The 17,100-nt window shown below is 44.4% G+C and overlaps 2 protein-coding genes across 9 annotated transcripts in view; one reads left to right on the top strand and one right to left on the bottom strand.

Annotated features, from left to right (window-relative positions):
* The window catches only part of S100PBP (S100P binding protein), a 108,311-nt gene that overhangs the window by 48,595 nt on the left and 42,616 nt on the right, over positions 1-17,100 (top strand). For all 7 annotated transcript variants that reach the window (XM_077295983.1, XM_077295984.1, XM_077295987.1 and 4 more), the window contains exon 2: positions 14,734-16,099. In XM_077295983.1, the coding sequence (XP_077152098.1) occupies positions 14,756-16,099 (1,344 nt within the window). In that variant the 5' untranslated portion in view covers positions 14,734-14,755. The remainder of the gene's footprint in view (positions 1-14,733; positions 16,100-17,100) is intronic.
* Positions 10,793-17,100, bottom strand: part of LOC143816051 (uncharacterized) — a 146,582-nt gene continuing 140,274 nt past the window's right edge. For both annotated transcript variants that reach the window (XR_013223878.1, XM_077295995.1), the window contains exon 3: positions 10,793-11,480. Coding sequence is in view for 1 of the 2 variants with exons in the window: in XM_077295995.1 (XP_077152110.1) it covers positions 11,275-11,480 (206 nt within the window). In the remaining variant the exon portion in view is untranslated. The remainder of the gene's footprint in view (positions 11,481-17,100) is intronic.

The raw sequence follows: 17,100 nt of genomic DNA, 5'->3' as shown, positions 1-17,100 counted from the left end.
ACAAGGACACTCCTGCAAGCATAGATAAATACCATAAAAATAGAGTACTCGTCCAAATCTTTTTTGTAAAAAAGATATAAATACACTTTTTATTGAACCAAATCAGTACAAATATAACAGCAAAGTAACAAGAAGAAATTCAGTAAGGGAACAACTAGAAACAACACTGAAAAAACAGTGATATCCCCTAGGTACATCTGCAGCTATTTCATATGTAAAGTGCAAATTAGTGCATGTCTCAAAACAGAGAGAAGGTAGGGAGAACGGGTGACTGTCATATTTCATATAGTAAGTCCCACAGTCTAGATAGCGGTCAGGTATCGTGCACCAGATACCCCCACCCAGATCCTCCAATCTTACCCATCATGCAGAGTACCGAGGGGTCACCATCCACGCCCCAACGCGCGTTTCGCGTTAGGCTTCGTCAGGGGGCAGTGACGAAGCCTAACGCGAAACGCGCGTTGGGGCGTGGATGGTGACCCCTCGGTACTCTGCATGATGGGCAAGATTGGAGGATCTGGGTGGGGGTATCTGGTGCACGATACCTGACTGCTATCTAGACTGTGGGACTTACTATATGAAATATGACAGTCACCCGTTCTCCCTACCTTCTCTCTGTTTTGAGACATGCACTAATTTGCACTTTACATATGAAATAGCTGCAGATGTACCTAGGGGATATCACTGTTTTTTCAGTGTTGTTTCTAGTTGTTCCCTTACTGAATTTCTTCTTGTTACTTTGCTGTTATATTTGTACTGATTTGGTTCAATAAAAAGTGTATTTTTATCTTTTTTACAAAAAAGATTTGGACGAGTACTCTATTTTTATGGTATTTATCTAAGCCCCCGATGTAACCTGAAAGGCATATTATACTCACCCAGGGGAGGTCCCGCTGCGGTCCTGGTCTAGCGCCTCCCATCTTCATATGATGACGTCCTCTTCTTGTCTTCCTGCCGCGGCTCCAGCGCAGGTGTACTTTGTGTTGTTGAGGGGAGCAAAGTACTGCAGTGCACAGGTGTTGGGCCCCTCTGACCTTTCCCGGCGCCTGCGCACTGCAGTACTTTGCTCTGCCTTCAACAGGACACACAAAGTACGCCTGCGCCGGAGCCACGGCAGGAAGACAAGAAGAGGACGTCATCGTATGAAGATGGGAGGCACCGGAACGCGACTGTTCGAAACAGCTGACATGTCCCGTTTTTGATGCGGGCTCACTGCCGGAGCCTGTATCAAAGCGGGGGTTCTATTCTGTCCGATGGCAGAAAGGGGTTTAATATGGGCATACAGGTTACAGACTCCTGAAAACAGTCCTACCTGTATGCCTCATATCGAATGCCTTGTTGCTGAGAAATCATCTTTTATCACTTCATGTAAATGACCTCTTCCAGGCTCTGGGGAGGATGGTGTCTGGAAGATTACTCTGCCTCCAGAGCTTGTGTTACATGAAGGGGAAGTTACCAGTGAGACAAGTGTTATGGAAATATTAGGGTTGGATAAATATATCCCTGTGTGTGCTGTGGCCGCTCCCAATTAGACTGAGTATTTTGAGCGCTCATCAAGAATGGACTGTACACAACTGTGACAGAACAACATTCCATCAATACTGATACTTTATTGTACATACATAGTTTTATATTTTCACATAGAAAGGAGTGGTTAGGGGTTGTCAGGGGTGGTTAGTTAATTACCATATTGTCTAGCTCCTCTGTCATTGGTTATCTAAACATATATGGAATATTGTGATTAATGCTCATATGACTGCTGATCAAGCAACTAAACTCGAGTTCTCTGTCTAGGACAAAGTGGAGACACCTGACACTGTTGGTCTGCCGTTTCAGCAAGATTCAGCTAGATTCTAGGCATTATCTCAGACATCTGACCCGATTTCCTGTTTTTAAGATTGAAAAACACCATATGATCTGTCTGGGTTATATCAGGCTTATATCAGTTCAGTTTGTGTCAGCCATTTTAAACCATTGATTATAATGTATATATTAGCTGTGAGCATATAAGTATATATTTGATTATAGAGGAGTATACATGCAAGTGAGATCTACATGATATATATATTTCTATCACAAGCCCCCCTTAGATATCACTTGCCCTAATCCTAGCCTCCTGTCCCAAAGCGCTGCAACTCTTTTGTGCTGTTGGCGAACTGACACAAGCCTAACGCCTGTGCCCCACTCCATACAGACTTTTCGCAAATGGGCGGTCAGGAGATCTGTCCCTAACGGGGGTTCGTTGCAATCAGTCTCTTAGTCAATAGCATGTGTAGTGAGCGATGTGTAGTCTTTATCAGGTAGGTCATCTTTTCGGTCAGGCCGCAACATCATTCTGGCTTGGGTGTCATCTTCTGGTAGGGGAGCTTTCTTGCCATGCGATGAGTGGATCCAAGCGAGTCTTCCCTCCAGTTTCACAGAGTTTGGTGTCATCAGCAGCACTTGAGCAGGACCATCAAATCTGGGATCGAGTGGTGTTCTCCTTACAAGCTTTTTCACCAACACCCAGTCTCCTGGCTTCTAGGAGTGCATACCGGACACTGAATCTGGATCTGGCAATGAAGAAAAAAACTCGAGAATGGATGTTAGCAAGTTTCTTGGTGATTTCAATTACATAAGCAGACAAAGTATCATATTACATAATCAGCTGCTAAGGGAAAGGATACCCCTAACCTGGGACTAGACACAAACAAAATTTCATATGGTGACAGCTTTTCTGGGCCTCTGGGAGTGTGCCTAACACTGAGTAGTGTGATTGGGAGTGTGTAGGCCTAAGTCTGACCCTACTGCTGACTAGATCTCTCATGTGAGGTTTGCTGTGAATGCAGGTCCCTGGTCACTCTCTATCACTTCTGGGACCCCATAGCTGCATATCTCGTCTCTGAGAGTAGCTTCTTTGCAGTAGTCTTTGCTGACTGGTTCCTCACTGGGAAAGCTTCTGGCCATCCTGAGAACACGTCCGCGACCACAAGGGCATATTCGAATCCTCCACTTGGCGGCATCTGGATGTGGTCTATCTGGATCCTCTGGAAGGGGGTACAGTGGTCTGGCAAGTTGATGTGTGGGAACTTTCTTCATTCTTCCAGGGTTGCATTTGCCACAGGTCAGACAGCTGTTTATGAACTTGGCTGTTAGGGTGGAGATTTCTGGAGCGAACCAGTAAGCACCAATCGGATCATTCATCTGTGTCTTTAATCTGTGTGTGGGCCCAAGTGCCTACTGGACCACCATAGGGTGCATGCTTCGGGGTAAACAGGGTTTGTAGTCCATTTAGTATACCCTTCCTTCTTCATGTGTTGCTCACTTCTGCATCCAGCATTCCTTCTTGTCCTTTGGGGCTTGCTCTTGCAACTTTTTTGAGCAGATCCCAGGATGTCATCTTGTCAGGTTTCCTGTCTTCAGCCGTCCTGTAGTAGCCGTCCGGCTCTACGACCTCTTCCACTTGTCCATATTGTCTTCCCTTGACTGTTTCTTTGGCTGTCATATCCGCCATGTTGTTGCCTCGTGCCCCTACTGTGTTCAGTTTTCCATGCGCCTTGACTTTTAGCATTGTCACCACTTTTGGAAGTTGAAGTGTGTTCAGCAGGTCCTTAATGGCTCCATTGATGCTTCACGGTTGTTCCGCTGGCTGTTATGAAGTCCCTTGCAGCCCAGATGGGTCCGAAGTCGTGTGCTATGCCATGCAAGTACCTTGAATCGGTAAACATTTTCTCAGTCTTGTCTTCTGCCATCTGGTAGGCCTTCATCAGCGCTATCAGTTCTGCTTCCTGGGCTGACAGACTGGGCGGCAGACTTCTGGACCACAGGATCTCTTGATTGCTGGTCGCTGCACCTCCCGTGTGGAATCTTCCTTCATCATCTGCAAATCTGGAGCCATCCACATAGAGGATCAACTCTGGGTTGGTCAGTGGCTCTTCTGCCACCTTGGGTAGTCCTGCTGTTTCCTGTTGCATGATGCTGAAGCAATCATGGTCATCCGTCCGGAGCAAATTCAGATCCCTGCAGAAGGTATCATGCAGATTTTGATCAGACTTTTTATCTGAGGATCCGTATCTGTATCCCCCCTTGGGAGTGGGAGTAGAGTGGGCGGATTGAGGACTGTGCATTTGGAGATGGTGACATTGTTGGGCAGGAGTAGAGAGCACTGGAGGCGAAGATGCCTGGCGGTGGAGAGATGTTTTAGCTGGGTTTGGTTGAGGATTGCTGAGATGTCATGCAGAGCCAGGATTTCCAATGGTTTTTTCCACTGATGTCAGTAGTCCTGTCCAGGAGGGCGTGTGCTGCAACTGCTGCCTTCATGCGGGAGGAAGAGGCTTCCCTTGCAACTGGATCCAGGCAAGCTGAAAAGTAGTCCGAAAGTCTCTGCTTTCCCCCCTGAAGCTGTGTCAGGACTCCAGTAGCAAGGCCTTCTTTTCTCATCAAGTAGAGATGGAATGGCTTCTTGTAGTCGGATAGGCCTAGTGCTGGCGCTGAGACTACAGAGCCTTTTAACTTCTTGAACGAACTGAAGGCCACATCTGTCTGGAGGAACGGGGTCACACTGACGTATTCACACTGAGGCTGCATTAGGACGGAAGCATCAGGGATCCAGGCTCTGCAATATGAAACTAGACCAAGGAAGGCCTGTAGCACCTTTGGAGTTGTCGGAGGGACCATCTTCTCTACTGTGGTCTTCCGGTCATCTGTCAGGTGTTTCGCCTGGTGAGCAATACAGTGTCTCTGGAACGTAACTTGCTTCAGACACCACTGGACTTTGTTCTTTGAGATCTTGCAGTGCTGCTCCGCCAGGTAGAGTAGGAGATACAAGGAATGGGCTTTACACGTGTCAAAGTCAATTGCACAAAGGAGTAGATTGTCCATGTATTGTAGCAGGGTTACTTCTGCTTGTTCTGTGACTCAGTTGGTGAGAACTGTGGACATTGCTTTGGTGAACTGTGAAGGGCTGTTCTGGGCCCACTGTGGCATCACTGTCCATGTGTGGTGTCCCCCCTGGTGCATTAAGGCAAACAGGAACTGGTCTTCCGGATGAGGGGGAACACTGAAGAAAACATTAGCCAGGTTGTTCACTGTGAACACTTTTGCTGTGGCAGGCACATTCGAGAGCAGAGTGTGCGGATTCGGCATAATTGCAGTTTCAAACACTGTGGTGTCATTCACAGCTCTCAGGTTATATACCATTCTGAACTTGGCTGGCTCTCCTTTTACAGTCTTTTTCTTGACGGGGAAAAGCGGGGTATTGCAAGGCGATTTGCGAGGAACAATGATTCCTATTTCCAGGTAGACCTTCAGTTGGTCAGAGGCAGCTTGACTCTAGGCCTGGCCTGGGCCTTACGAGGGTACGGGGTACATGGCTTGAGTGACACCCGTACTGGGGCAACTTGAGGTTTTTCTCACGTGCTGGGGTCCCTTAGACCATAGACTTTCTGGTACTACATCCAGTACCTCCTTGGGTAGGCCTCATTGGTTGCTTAATGTTCTTGTAGGGCCGCCAGCATGACTCTTCTTGGGTCAGGGATGAAGAAAGTGTCACTGTCCCATCTTCGTGGAACACTGTGGTTGCCTTCAGCTTCTGCAGTAGGTTCGCTCCCAGCAGGTTGAGTGGAAGTTCCTTGACACCACAAACTGGGACAGGATAGAGTGTCCTGGCTGAGTTCACACGCTCAGTGGCTTTGTAAGCTGAGAAGGTCTGACTTGACCATCAATGCCCATGCGAGACACAGAGAATTCTGATAGGCAGGTGGGATCAGCGAGTTCCACAGGTGTCATCACACTTCTGGCTGCACCACTTTGGATCTGACAACGCCATCCATTTTAAGGGTAATTTGAGGTACTGGTCTTGCAGATGAAGTTTTACATGTCAGGAGCGTAGTGTCTTGCAGACCTGGCTTGCTTGCCTCTGTCCTATGGACGGGGTACTTCACTGCTTTCTGCACTTCCTCCTTGACCTGTTTCTCTGGACCAACTCTTGGATTGCATGGGTCCAGTCTCTTCGGGGGCGTGAGTGCTTTGCACTGGTTCTGGAAATGGCCAAACTTGCCACAGATGTAACACTTGACACTTCTTCTGTCTTTGTAGGGTGGTTGGGCTTCCAGGTCAGTGGTCACCATGAGAGGGGCTGTCTTCTGCACCCCTGGTTGTGACTCAATCCCTTGATGGGTACTGCAGCGGCAGCGGGGTCCGGCCTGCTGATTGAAGCTGCGGTGGTAAGACGGGGCCTGCAGGTGCATTCGTGACGAGGCCCGGGGTGCCATGAGACCGGCGGCTGCATCCAACCCAAGGTCTTGGGGCGTTACAGGGGCTGCGGCTGCATCTGCCGTCACTTCTTACCCCTGGTCTGACATAGCTTCTCCCCTTTGCTAACCTTATTGAGGTCGGTGTCTCCTCTCTGGAGTCTGCAGCGGTTCTTCCGGTGTGTCGATCGGCACTTTGTAGCGTCTTCACCTCTGGCTCCCCTTCTGGTGTTCTCAGCAGCACGGCACCAGCTCCTTCTTCACGCTCTTTGTGGTGCTATAATAGCGGCAGTTTTGGTGACAATTGGCATTGAACAGTCTCCTAGGCGCACATAAAACATTTTTTTCTGGGTCAGTCCACTGCTATTGACCTGTTCCTAGGCCTAGCCACTATCAGTGGTTTCCTGATTGGCTGTCTCAGTCCATGCACAAAGGCCTGTGTATCTGGTCATCAATGGTGAAGCCCAAGTCTTGGAATACTTGCATTACTCTGCACTGAAACTTCTTTACAGACTCTGTCTTATCTTGGCTCATGTCATGGCTTGTCCTGCCAATCTGCCTTTGGCCCACTCTCTGAGTTGTTCAATTAGCTGTGGCCCTGACTCCCAAGCGTGTATGTCTGATTCTGCTGGAAGTTTGAATTGTTCCTTCATGATTGGCCAGAGTGCATCACCTGCTTCTATTTTCATTCATGGCCCAGAGATCATTGCAGCTGCCTGCATATGTTTGCTGCTTCTGCTACATTCTTCGGTAAAATGGCATAGGATGCATCCCTGGGTCTGGAAAATTGTCACCTGACTTGAAGTGCAGTGCACATAGTGTAATGGTGGTGCCTCTATCTGCCCTTGCATTCTTGGTGCCTGTGGGTTTCTTTTCTAGTACTAGACAGCATGTATGATGTTCCCTCTTCATCTTCATCAGAGGAATAGTTGTGACAGCTTGTACTGGGGTCGTACACTGACTGATTTTGAACTTAGAAGTTGCTTTTTTATGTGAGGATGTCTCCCCCCTTGCTGAAGCTATGATGGATTAGGCTTATAGTTTCATGTTGGTGTGAATGTGGATGTAGGCAGCTCTGACCGGTGCTGAAGCTGTACATTATCAATACATGGTGATATCAAAGTTCATGTAAAACCTTAAGGGTTACAATATTGTTGACTGTGAAATGAGGTAACGGAGGATCTGTCAGTGAGCTCGTTCTGATATCATTCCTCCCCCCTCTGCACCCAGGGCTGAGCTGACTGCTGCCTGATATGTCTGGGGCTGCCCACTGTAGGGGGGGCTTTCACCTTCTTTCCCCGATATCACAAATGGCAATGGCTGGACTGTGCCAGGGACACCTTGTGCTGTAAGCACCATATTGTTTGAATTGGGCGTTGGCCCAGCCGGCAACACGGAGGAAAAAAGAGGAAGAAGAAGGAGAGGGAGGGGGTGATGAGTGAGACAAAGGAGTAGTAGGAAGGGAGAGAGAGAGAGAGAGAGAGAATGTGGAGAGAGAGGAGAGAGAAAGGAGAGAGAATGAGGAGAGAAAAAGACTGACAGAGAAAAAAAAAAAGAAAGAGGATAGAGGAGAACAACAAGAATAATAGAGAGGAGCAATTATGCCTTCTCCCTGTAGGGAGAGACGGGGCGCACCACATACTGTGCAAAAATAACTACCTACACCATGGATTCTGCTAAAAGCAGACTGCGCAGATTCTCCCGTCTCATACCCACAAAAATCACTTCCTGGTTTGCTCACATAACTTTCTGTACCATCTAAACGATGTAAGCTCTGCTGCCACTTCATACCATGTATTAGTATTCAGCAATCTAACATCAGCTAACTTCCCTTATTTTCCTTTCTACGTCATGCCACTCTGCAGCTTGAAATCTGCCATTCTAATGAATTTCACGTACTTTATACCTTCCAAAAATCTTCACATACTTAACACCTTCGTATTCTGCCACTATCTAGGGGCTGTTTTCTCATCAGGAAGTAAAAAGACTTTCCTGTTGCTCGGCCACTTTATTCCCCATGGCAAAAGCAAAAAATGAAAATGAAAAACACATAAAAATGAAAAAAGAAAACAGTACTAAAAAAAACTTCTAAAAATGAGTATATAAAACTCTAAGAAAAACCCAAAACGATAAGAAAAACCATCAAAAACTTAGTTCACAACCAAAAACTCAAAACTTTGATACAATAGTAAAGGAAAAAAAACTTTTTTCAAAAATATATATATATATAAAAAATAAAAAGGTAAAGAGATTGAAGATTGAGGAAAACTTAATTAAAAAAACTTTAAAATGCCGCAAAAAGAAAAAAGACCCCCTAAGAGAGTTAAAAAAATTAAAAATGAAAACGGCTTTTCTCTTTTTTTTTTTTTTTTTTTTTCCTTTAGAATCTCTTTAGGTCACATCAAAAAATGATAGATACAACTTAAATTTCACTTCTTCACAAAAAAAAACTACACATACCCAGCACTGCAGCTGAAAACAGTCCGGAAAAAAAAAAAAAAAATGTGACAGTTTGATTTACAATGCATATCTCTCTGCTAAACAGCACGGAGAAAGAGGAAGTTCGGACAAGAGAACTATTTCTGCTTCTTAAAGCGGCAATAGTACATGACACAAACAGACAGATAGACAATCTGAGAGATGCCCTTTTAAATTCTGTGACACATGCAGGCTGCGCTGGGAACAGACTACTGCCAATCGCACTGGACGCACCTGCGCCCGGGCCACCTGAGTGCTTGAGAAGCACAACAAGCGGGAAATCTACCACCCCGGTCCGGACGTCCTGACTGGATCGCCGGCACTACGGGAATCTGCAGTAGCCCTCTTAAGTTATCACTACCCGTGCCTGGAACATGGGACTACCTGCCCCGGAACTCTGCGTGTTCCTCCTATGCACGGGAATCCTGCAATAACTTATCGAGCGATTTGGCCTCCTGCGGTCTGTTTCTCAGCAACCACAAACAAAAGTCACTTTTTCTTCCTCTCTCGGATTTTACACAAACACATACACGGTCCACAGCAGACACCTCCCAGGGTGGATTCGTGGCTACGGATTTTTTACACTACCTGGGAATTTGTGACCACATCTTACCGGCAAGAAGCATAGACAAGGACTGGGCACAGGGGACTTTCAGGTAAGATGATAACATTTTCTTACCTTACTTATGGAGCTGCGCAGTCTCCTGCCCCTGTGCCAGGCCACGCTACAGCTTCCGTATCTCCGGTTAGAAGGATCCCTTGCTTTCATCCGTGCCTCGCTGTTGGGGGCCATTCTGTTATGGAAATATTAGGGTTGGATAAATATATCCCTGTGTGTGCTGTGGCCGCTCCCAATTAGACTGAGTATTTTGAGCGCTCATCAAGAATGGACTGTACACAACTGTGACAGAACAACATTCCATCAATACTGATACTTTATTGTACATACATAGTTTTATATTTTCACATAGAAAGGAGTGGTTAGGGGTTGTCAGGGGTGGTTAGTTAATTACCATATTGTCTAGCTCCTCTGTCATTGGTTATCTAAACATATATGGAATATTGTGATTAATGCTCATATGACTGCTGATCAAGCAACTAAACTCGAGTTCTCTGTCTAGGACAAAGTGGAGACACCTGACACTGTTGGTCTGCCGTTTCAGCAAGATTCAGCTAGATTCTAGGCATTATCTCAGACATCTGACCCGATTTCCTGTTTTTAAGATTGAAAAACACCATATGATCTGTCTGGGTTATATCAGGCTTATATCAGTTCAGTTTGTGTCAGCCATTTTAAACCATTGATTATAATGTATATATTAGCTGTGAGCATATAAGTATATATTTGATTATAGAGGAGTATACATGCAAGTGAGATCTACATGATATATATATTTCTATCACACAAGTAATCAACACAGAACAGGAGAAATGAAATTTGTCTTCTTGCAAACACATTTTTTGCTTCTCTCTGAGCTCTGCTGTATTGTATCAATATTGCAACACTGTCTGCCTACAAGATGGAAGCTGTGAGGAACCTACAGATGTTTCAGGTATAATCACACACTGCTCTACCCTGAGGTCAGGAGAGCGACTATTACTCATCACACTGGTAACTCCCCCTTCATGTAAAACAAGCTCTGAAGGCAGAGTTATCTTTCAGGCACCATCCATTCCAGGCTTCCCTTTTGTGGAAGAGATTATATAAAGTGATAAAAGAAGATTTCTCACTAACAGCACATCTGATGTGAGACACACAGGTAGACCTGTCCTCTGCATTCTATAACCTGTATGCCCATATTAATAATTTAGATAAGTCAAATGCGGTGACAGACCTGTAAAACCTGTAAAAAGCTGAAGAAACCAACTTCAACCTCGTGCACACAACAGGTGTATATGGTGGTCATCCGCTTTAATCCAGGTGAAATTCCCCTCCTTGTCTGGTATGCGGCAGATTTTGGAGCATTTATCCCCTCCTAAGGAGAATCCTTCAGTGCAATTTTTGGTGTGGTTTTACAAAACCCTTTCTGACCCACTTTATGGGAATGAAGTCTTCTCAGTCTCCAGTATAAACTAAGCACATGTTCTTATAGGGGATATCGCCACTATAATAATCCTATTTGGTGCTTTTATTGCTGCCATTTTTCTGCAGTTTAATCACATATGCTAATTAGGGTCCTCAGTGCACCCTAGCGTTGTCGGTCAAGAGGCTTCGTGCAACCTGCCCCCTCTAAGTTTTGCATGTTCCCTCCTCCCTCGCTGGTGATTGACAGCCCTGTTTGCCTTAAATGAGCAATGCCTGCAGAGACACTCAGGCCTGTCAATCACCAGTGAGAGAGACCTGCAAAACGAGTAGGCGGCATGGTGGTCGTTTAACAGCTAATGGTGTAAATCCACCATTCGAGAAGGAGATGTTAAGATTTAGGGATTGTGCACTAATCTTGTATCTAATGGTCCATTTAAATGTGTTTGTAGGAATTCTCTCTCCTGACTAGTGACTCAGATACACAGGCCAGAAATATCCCGGCGAATGAACAGAAAGGTCGTTCAAGAAGTGTGATTATTTTCAAGGAGTCTTAAAAATAGTTATCGGCAGCACATTGCCAGTGTAAACAGGTGATGTGCTGCCAATAGCATGATGTTCTTTTGGCATAGGATGATCGTCGGCAAGCATGTGTAAACCACTGCTGATTGGGTTGTATGTAGCCCATCGATTGTCTTTTAACTGCCAGCGAAGAGCACGTTGAAAGGGCCCAATAATCGGGCTATAGGCTAGGAGATAAACAAAAAGAAAAACGGTGTTACAAAATATCTCACAAATATATGAACTTTATTAAAGATAACCGATTTATTTAAAAACATAGTAGATCATTGGAGGGTTAACAAAACACCTCCCAAGTCAATAAACATTATATACTTATTATGCCCACGTATATATTGCAGTAGATTCCCTAATGGCTAACATATACATCAGAAAGAAGAGTATAGGAGGCAAACTTGCATAGTAATGTGTAACCCTGACAAATGCGCCTATCACCCAGCTGCTTCAGGGGGCGTATCCAAAGAGGCAAGGAGCAAAAGGAGAGATGGTGAGTAGTGATGAGCGAATATACTCGTTACTCGAGATTTCCCGAGCACTCTCGGGTGTCCAAGTATTTTTTTAGTGCTCGGAGATTTAGTTTTTCTTGTTGCAGCCGAATTATTTACATCTGTTAGCCAGCATAAGAAAATGTGGGGATTCCCTAGCAACCAGGCAACCCCCACATGTACTTATGCTGGCTAACAGATGTAAATCATTCAGCTGCGGCAAGAAAAACAATCTCCGAGCACTAAAAAATACTCTGAGGACACCCGAGCGTGCTCGAGTAGCGAGTATATTCGCTCATCACTAATGGTGAGGCTATGTGCACATGGTGTTTTTAAGACTCTGGCGGGCCCACAAAAGGATTTTCTTGGCGATGCCGGTTCAGGAAAATACCAATGGTCCTTTTCCCAAAGCGGCATTGGTGGCGTTTTTTTCCGTCTTTGTTCTATTTAAACTATAACGAGCGAGCATTTTCCTAGTGGAAGCTGTCTGAAGCGGTTAACAGAAGTACCAAAAGACTGAACATGCATATAGCAATGTGGTTTTTACATTTTTATGCATGATGTTCATTTTTTACAGTGCTTTTTCAAGTGGAATCCACTTGGAAAAGATGTGTGCACCATCCTTAAGTATGGATTCATGCTGACTGAAGCACGGGCAATAGATATTTGAGCCAGGTTTGTTTTACTCTGAAACTCCATGGCTTCGCCCCATCTAGTTGATTGACAGGTCTCTCCCATGTAAGTACATAAGGAGTGATCTGTTAGTCAACTGGACTTACCGGACTAGTTTGGTCTCTCCTCATCGCTGCCAACTGTGTTCTCTGCAGGACTGTGGAGTCGGTAACCCAAACCTCCGACTCCCTCCCCAGCACTGCCTCACTACTGAGCATGTACATAAAGTAAACTAAGGCTACTTTCACACTTCTGTCAGTATGGGGCCGTCGCCATGCGTCGGCCCGACGGACGTTGTGAAATAAATGAACAACGGGACAGCGGATGCAGTTTTTCAACGCATCCGCTGCCCCATTGTAATGTCCGGGGAGTAGGGGGCAGAGTTCCGGCCGCGTATGCGCGTTCGGAAATGGTGGACACGACGCACAAAAATTACATGGAACTTTTTTTGTGCCGACGGTCCGCCAAAGCGTGACGCATCGGTCGCACGACGGAAGCGACGTGTGGCCATACGTCGCAATGCGTTGCTAATGCATGTCAATGAAGAAAAAACGCATCCTGCGGCAACTTTGCAGGATGCGTTTTTTTCTCCAAAACAACGCATTGCGACTTACGTCACAGGACGCTAGTATGAAAGTAGCCTTAGATCCAGATCCTTAGATCGGAGCAGACATTTATAGGACAGTTCATAACTTTCCCAAATTATGACAATTTACAGCACATCCTGCATTGTACTACTGTACCCAATTTGTTATATCTTTTAGGAGCCAGTCAGTCCATTTTATACCTACGCAAACTCCACAGCCCTAGTTCTCTGAAAATTCTTTGGTGTTTTAGAGTAAAAATATACCTGGCTACAATCGCTACATACAACCGATACATGAGGGGTACACACAGACCTCACAGAGAGGGACACTCCCCTCAAGAGAAAATTTTGAAACTTGGATCAGACTTCAAACTGCATGTCAAGGGGTCTGAAAATGAATGATGTTCACAGATGGAAACAATACTGGTTAACTTGTATTAATAACTCTGTACTAACATGTAAAAAGTATTCTTTTCCATGGCAAGTGACCATAGCTTTTAAGACCATGGGTCCCTGAACCACGATTGGGGAAGTTTTTCTTCGTTCATGTAATTGAGGGAGAAGGTTTAATTTACATAAATTTATTTTCGGTCCATATGGAAGACGAACTGCACACGCCAATGTTAGTCAGTGTGTTAGTCCATACCAAAGTTCTGTGTAGGGAAAAAAATTCTTTAGTCCCATCTGTTTTTTTTTTGTTTTTTTTTATGATATTCGCCTATAGATTTCAGTGGGTGTGAAAAAATAACTGATGTAATAGAGAGACCACCTGCACTGTATCATATTTTTTTGTTTTTTTTTTAATGGATCCATTTAAAAAATTTCATAGAAAAATGAGCACGTACCTTTTAGTGTAATATATATATTTTTAACATTAAAACTAAAAGTCATATGGATGTCAAAACAAAAATTACAGCCTACAATAGGGATCAAAAACATTTTTTTTTCCCTACGTTCATATGACCTTAGCTACGAACAAGCTTCCGTCAGGGTATCTTTGTTCCTTCTCTGCCTTCAGCCTTGTGATAGGTGTCTGTGGTCCAGTCTTTGCAAAATACGATCAGGTCCGATAAGTTGGGGAGATAAGAATAACCATTTAAAGGGGCTATCTCAAGTTTAGAAATTGATAAAGCTGCAAATTGCATGTTGAGTCTCCTCAAACCTTTGGCAGTTCATTTACATCTTTTCTTATATATATATATATATATATATATATATATATATATATATATATATATAATTTTTTTTTTTTTAGCGGCAGCAAAACTTTTGATGGTTCTGTGATCACAGTCCAATATTTTAGCAATTTCAAGAGTACTCCATCCCTTTTAAGATTTTCAACAATTTATTAATTTTCTGAGTCAGATAAATCTATATTTTTGGCCCATTTTGCATGAGGAAAAACAAGCTGCCTAATAATTCTGCACATCTTGATAAAGGGCATTGATATTCTTAGGCCTCACCCTAATCATTACACAAAGGCACCTGATCTGCTTCAACCAATAAGAATTGAAGGTTGTATAGCTTGGCGTTTGAAAATCTGCATAAAAATGATATGGTCAAAATAGTCTACTAGTAATTCTGCACACAGTGTATTAAAATGTTTATTCATATAAAATGATTCCTTTACTTGTCAGTCTTTTAGTGTTGTGCTATTAATAAAATTGCCTTTTTCTGCAGAACATCTTGAACAGCCTGACCTATGAATGTAGTCCGTAATCCATCCGTGCCCGGAGTATGCTCTGAGCGGCAAGTGTTGTTGTACCCAACAGACTGGGAAGACCCTTTTCCAGGAACGATGGAAGAGATAAAAATCAGTATTGTTAATGATCGAGCAACTGGGTCTAAGCGTGAAAGAGATGAAGCTGCAGAACTCACCCCTTGGGCCAAGAGATCACGTCACGATGCCTTTAGTTGTAGCACACCTTCATCTTCCTTTGGCCGTTCTTCGGCCACCAAGCACCTACATTTTTCATCCTTTCATTCACAAAGTGAAAATACAGTGGAACATGAGGAGGAGGAGGAGGATTCTTTATTGCATGGTTCGGATGATGAGGATGACTTTGATGACACTGCTAATTTAACTTCAGAACAAGAGGACATCATTCTGCAGGACATTATTGACCCTTACCATGCTGCTGAGCCCCCAGAAACCTGTAATGAGGTCACTACATGTGTGGACCCATTTAGACCTTCAGAAAGTCAAGGTGAGAATAGCGCAGCTTCACTTTACAAAACACTGGATGTTTCTGACACTTTGACTGAAGAGAGTGAGGGAGACAACTATGCTGCAATGCCACCCTCACCCTGCCAGTCAGCCTTAGACCGAGAAGAGGTGAGTGAAGCAATCCAGTCTAGTGTTTGTAATGTGAAATCTCCAAATGAGCTCCCTACTGCTCAAACAGTGGTGGACAGTGACCTGTCTACACCATTGTTGGACATAAAGGGAGTTTCTTCTTCTCAGGCTCCCAATTCGTTTTCTCCAAAACATCTTCTGCAGACTCTGTCTAGGGTTGAAGCTGCACTGAATCGAAGTGAGATCCTCAACGTTCCATTTGATTGTGACGTTGACAATGTCTTGACAATAAGTCTTGGGTCTCCCTTCTCATCAGATGAAGACAATGGTGGTGAATTGGCTGCCATCACCACTAAAGGTAAGAGTTCTGAAATATCAGTCTCTAAATTACCACCTCAGGGTTCAGAGTTTAATCAGCTTTCAACAGCCAATGCGGCATGTAACAGTATTTCAGTTGCAGCACAGCATTACTCCCCACTTTCCCTTGATGCAGCAAACTTGTCAAAGGATCCTCATTATCCTCATACTGCTGAACCAAAGCCCTCAAAAGTGCCTTCCACAACTTCCACTGTAGTTTCTGTTGAGACAAAACTGAGCATTGCATCATTGGGAGCTGGAAAAACTGTAGAGTTTGAAAAGCCTTCAGAGGTTAAAGAAAATAAAGCCGTGCACAACGATCCTCAGTCTACTACAAGCCTTAAAGATCCAACTCCAAGTGCTGCACCAACTGCAAACGGCATTCAATCCAAGGTAGGCTTCTTACCATCTTATTGTGGAAGTTCTGTAAGAATAGTACTGGATTGAAGGGGGTTTTATACAGAGCACTGAGCTTCGGCATTTGTCGATTCTTTACTGTTACAGAGAGAGAGATATGTGTGTGTTTGTAATATATATATTTGGTCGAGAAATATTTGGACAGTGGCCGAGTCTTTGTGATTTGGGTTCCACATGCCACTTTTTTTTTTTATTATTATTTAAAATGAAACCACTGAGATGCAAACAAAGCTTCCTCATTTTAGGGGCTAAAAGTAATTGGACGATTTAACTGTACCATAAAAAATAAATTGCTAATTTTTAATACTTTGTAGAGAATCCTTTGGAGGCAGTGAATGCCTGAAGTGTGGGAGCCATGGATGTCACCAAACACTGGGTTTACTCCTTTGCGATACTTTTCCAGGCCTTTACTGCAGTTGACTTCAGTTGTTTGTTGGTCTTTCTGCCTTAATTCTTGACTTAAAGAGGTGGTCTGAAGGTCACAGAAATTGTAAATCTAAAGCCCTATCTGTTTGGTGTCGTAATCTTAGCTATTTTCTAATATACTTGCAGTATTCCTACTGTTCCCTAACTACACTAACTGCTGTTGTAGGTTTTTGTTTTTTTTTTGCCCCCTACTTCTTATTTGACGCAGTGCATGCTGAGATAGGGGCAAAGGCTACAGTCACTGCCACAGCCCCCTTCGCCGCCCCTCTGACACTAAGCAGCATCAGTGACACTTGTTTTCGGGGCGGGGATGGTCCCTTGCGCTGTCATTGTGCACAATCGCAGCACCTGCTCTGTTGCTGGTTCATATCAGCAGTCACGAGCCAGAGACTAGCCCCACCCCTGAAACGAGCGTCACTAATGAGGCTTCATTTCAGGGAGGGGTCAGAGGTTGCAGCAGTGACCGCAGCCTCTACCCTCTGGTATCACTTTGTTTGAGTATCCCAGAATGCACTGGTGTTCTCAAACAAAACGTCATCACACAAAAAGTA

Source organism: Ranitomeya variabilis, chromosome 3 (assembly GCF_051348905.1).
Source record: "Ranitomeya variabilis isolate aRanVar5 chromosome 3, aRanVar5.hap1, whole genome shotgun sequence".
Taxonomy (NCBI): domain Eukaryota; kingdom Metazoa; phylum Chordata; class Amphibia; order Anura; family Dendrobatidae; genus Ranitomeya; species Ranitomeya variabilis.
The sequence above is the reverse complement of the archived record's forward strand: the minus strand, read 5'-3'. Positions and strand labels throughout refer to the sequence as shown.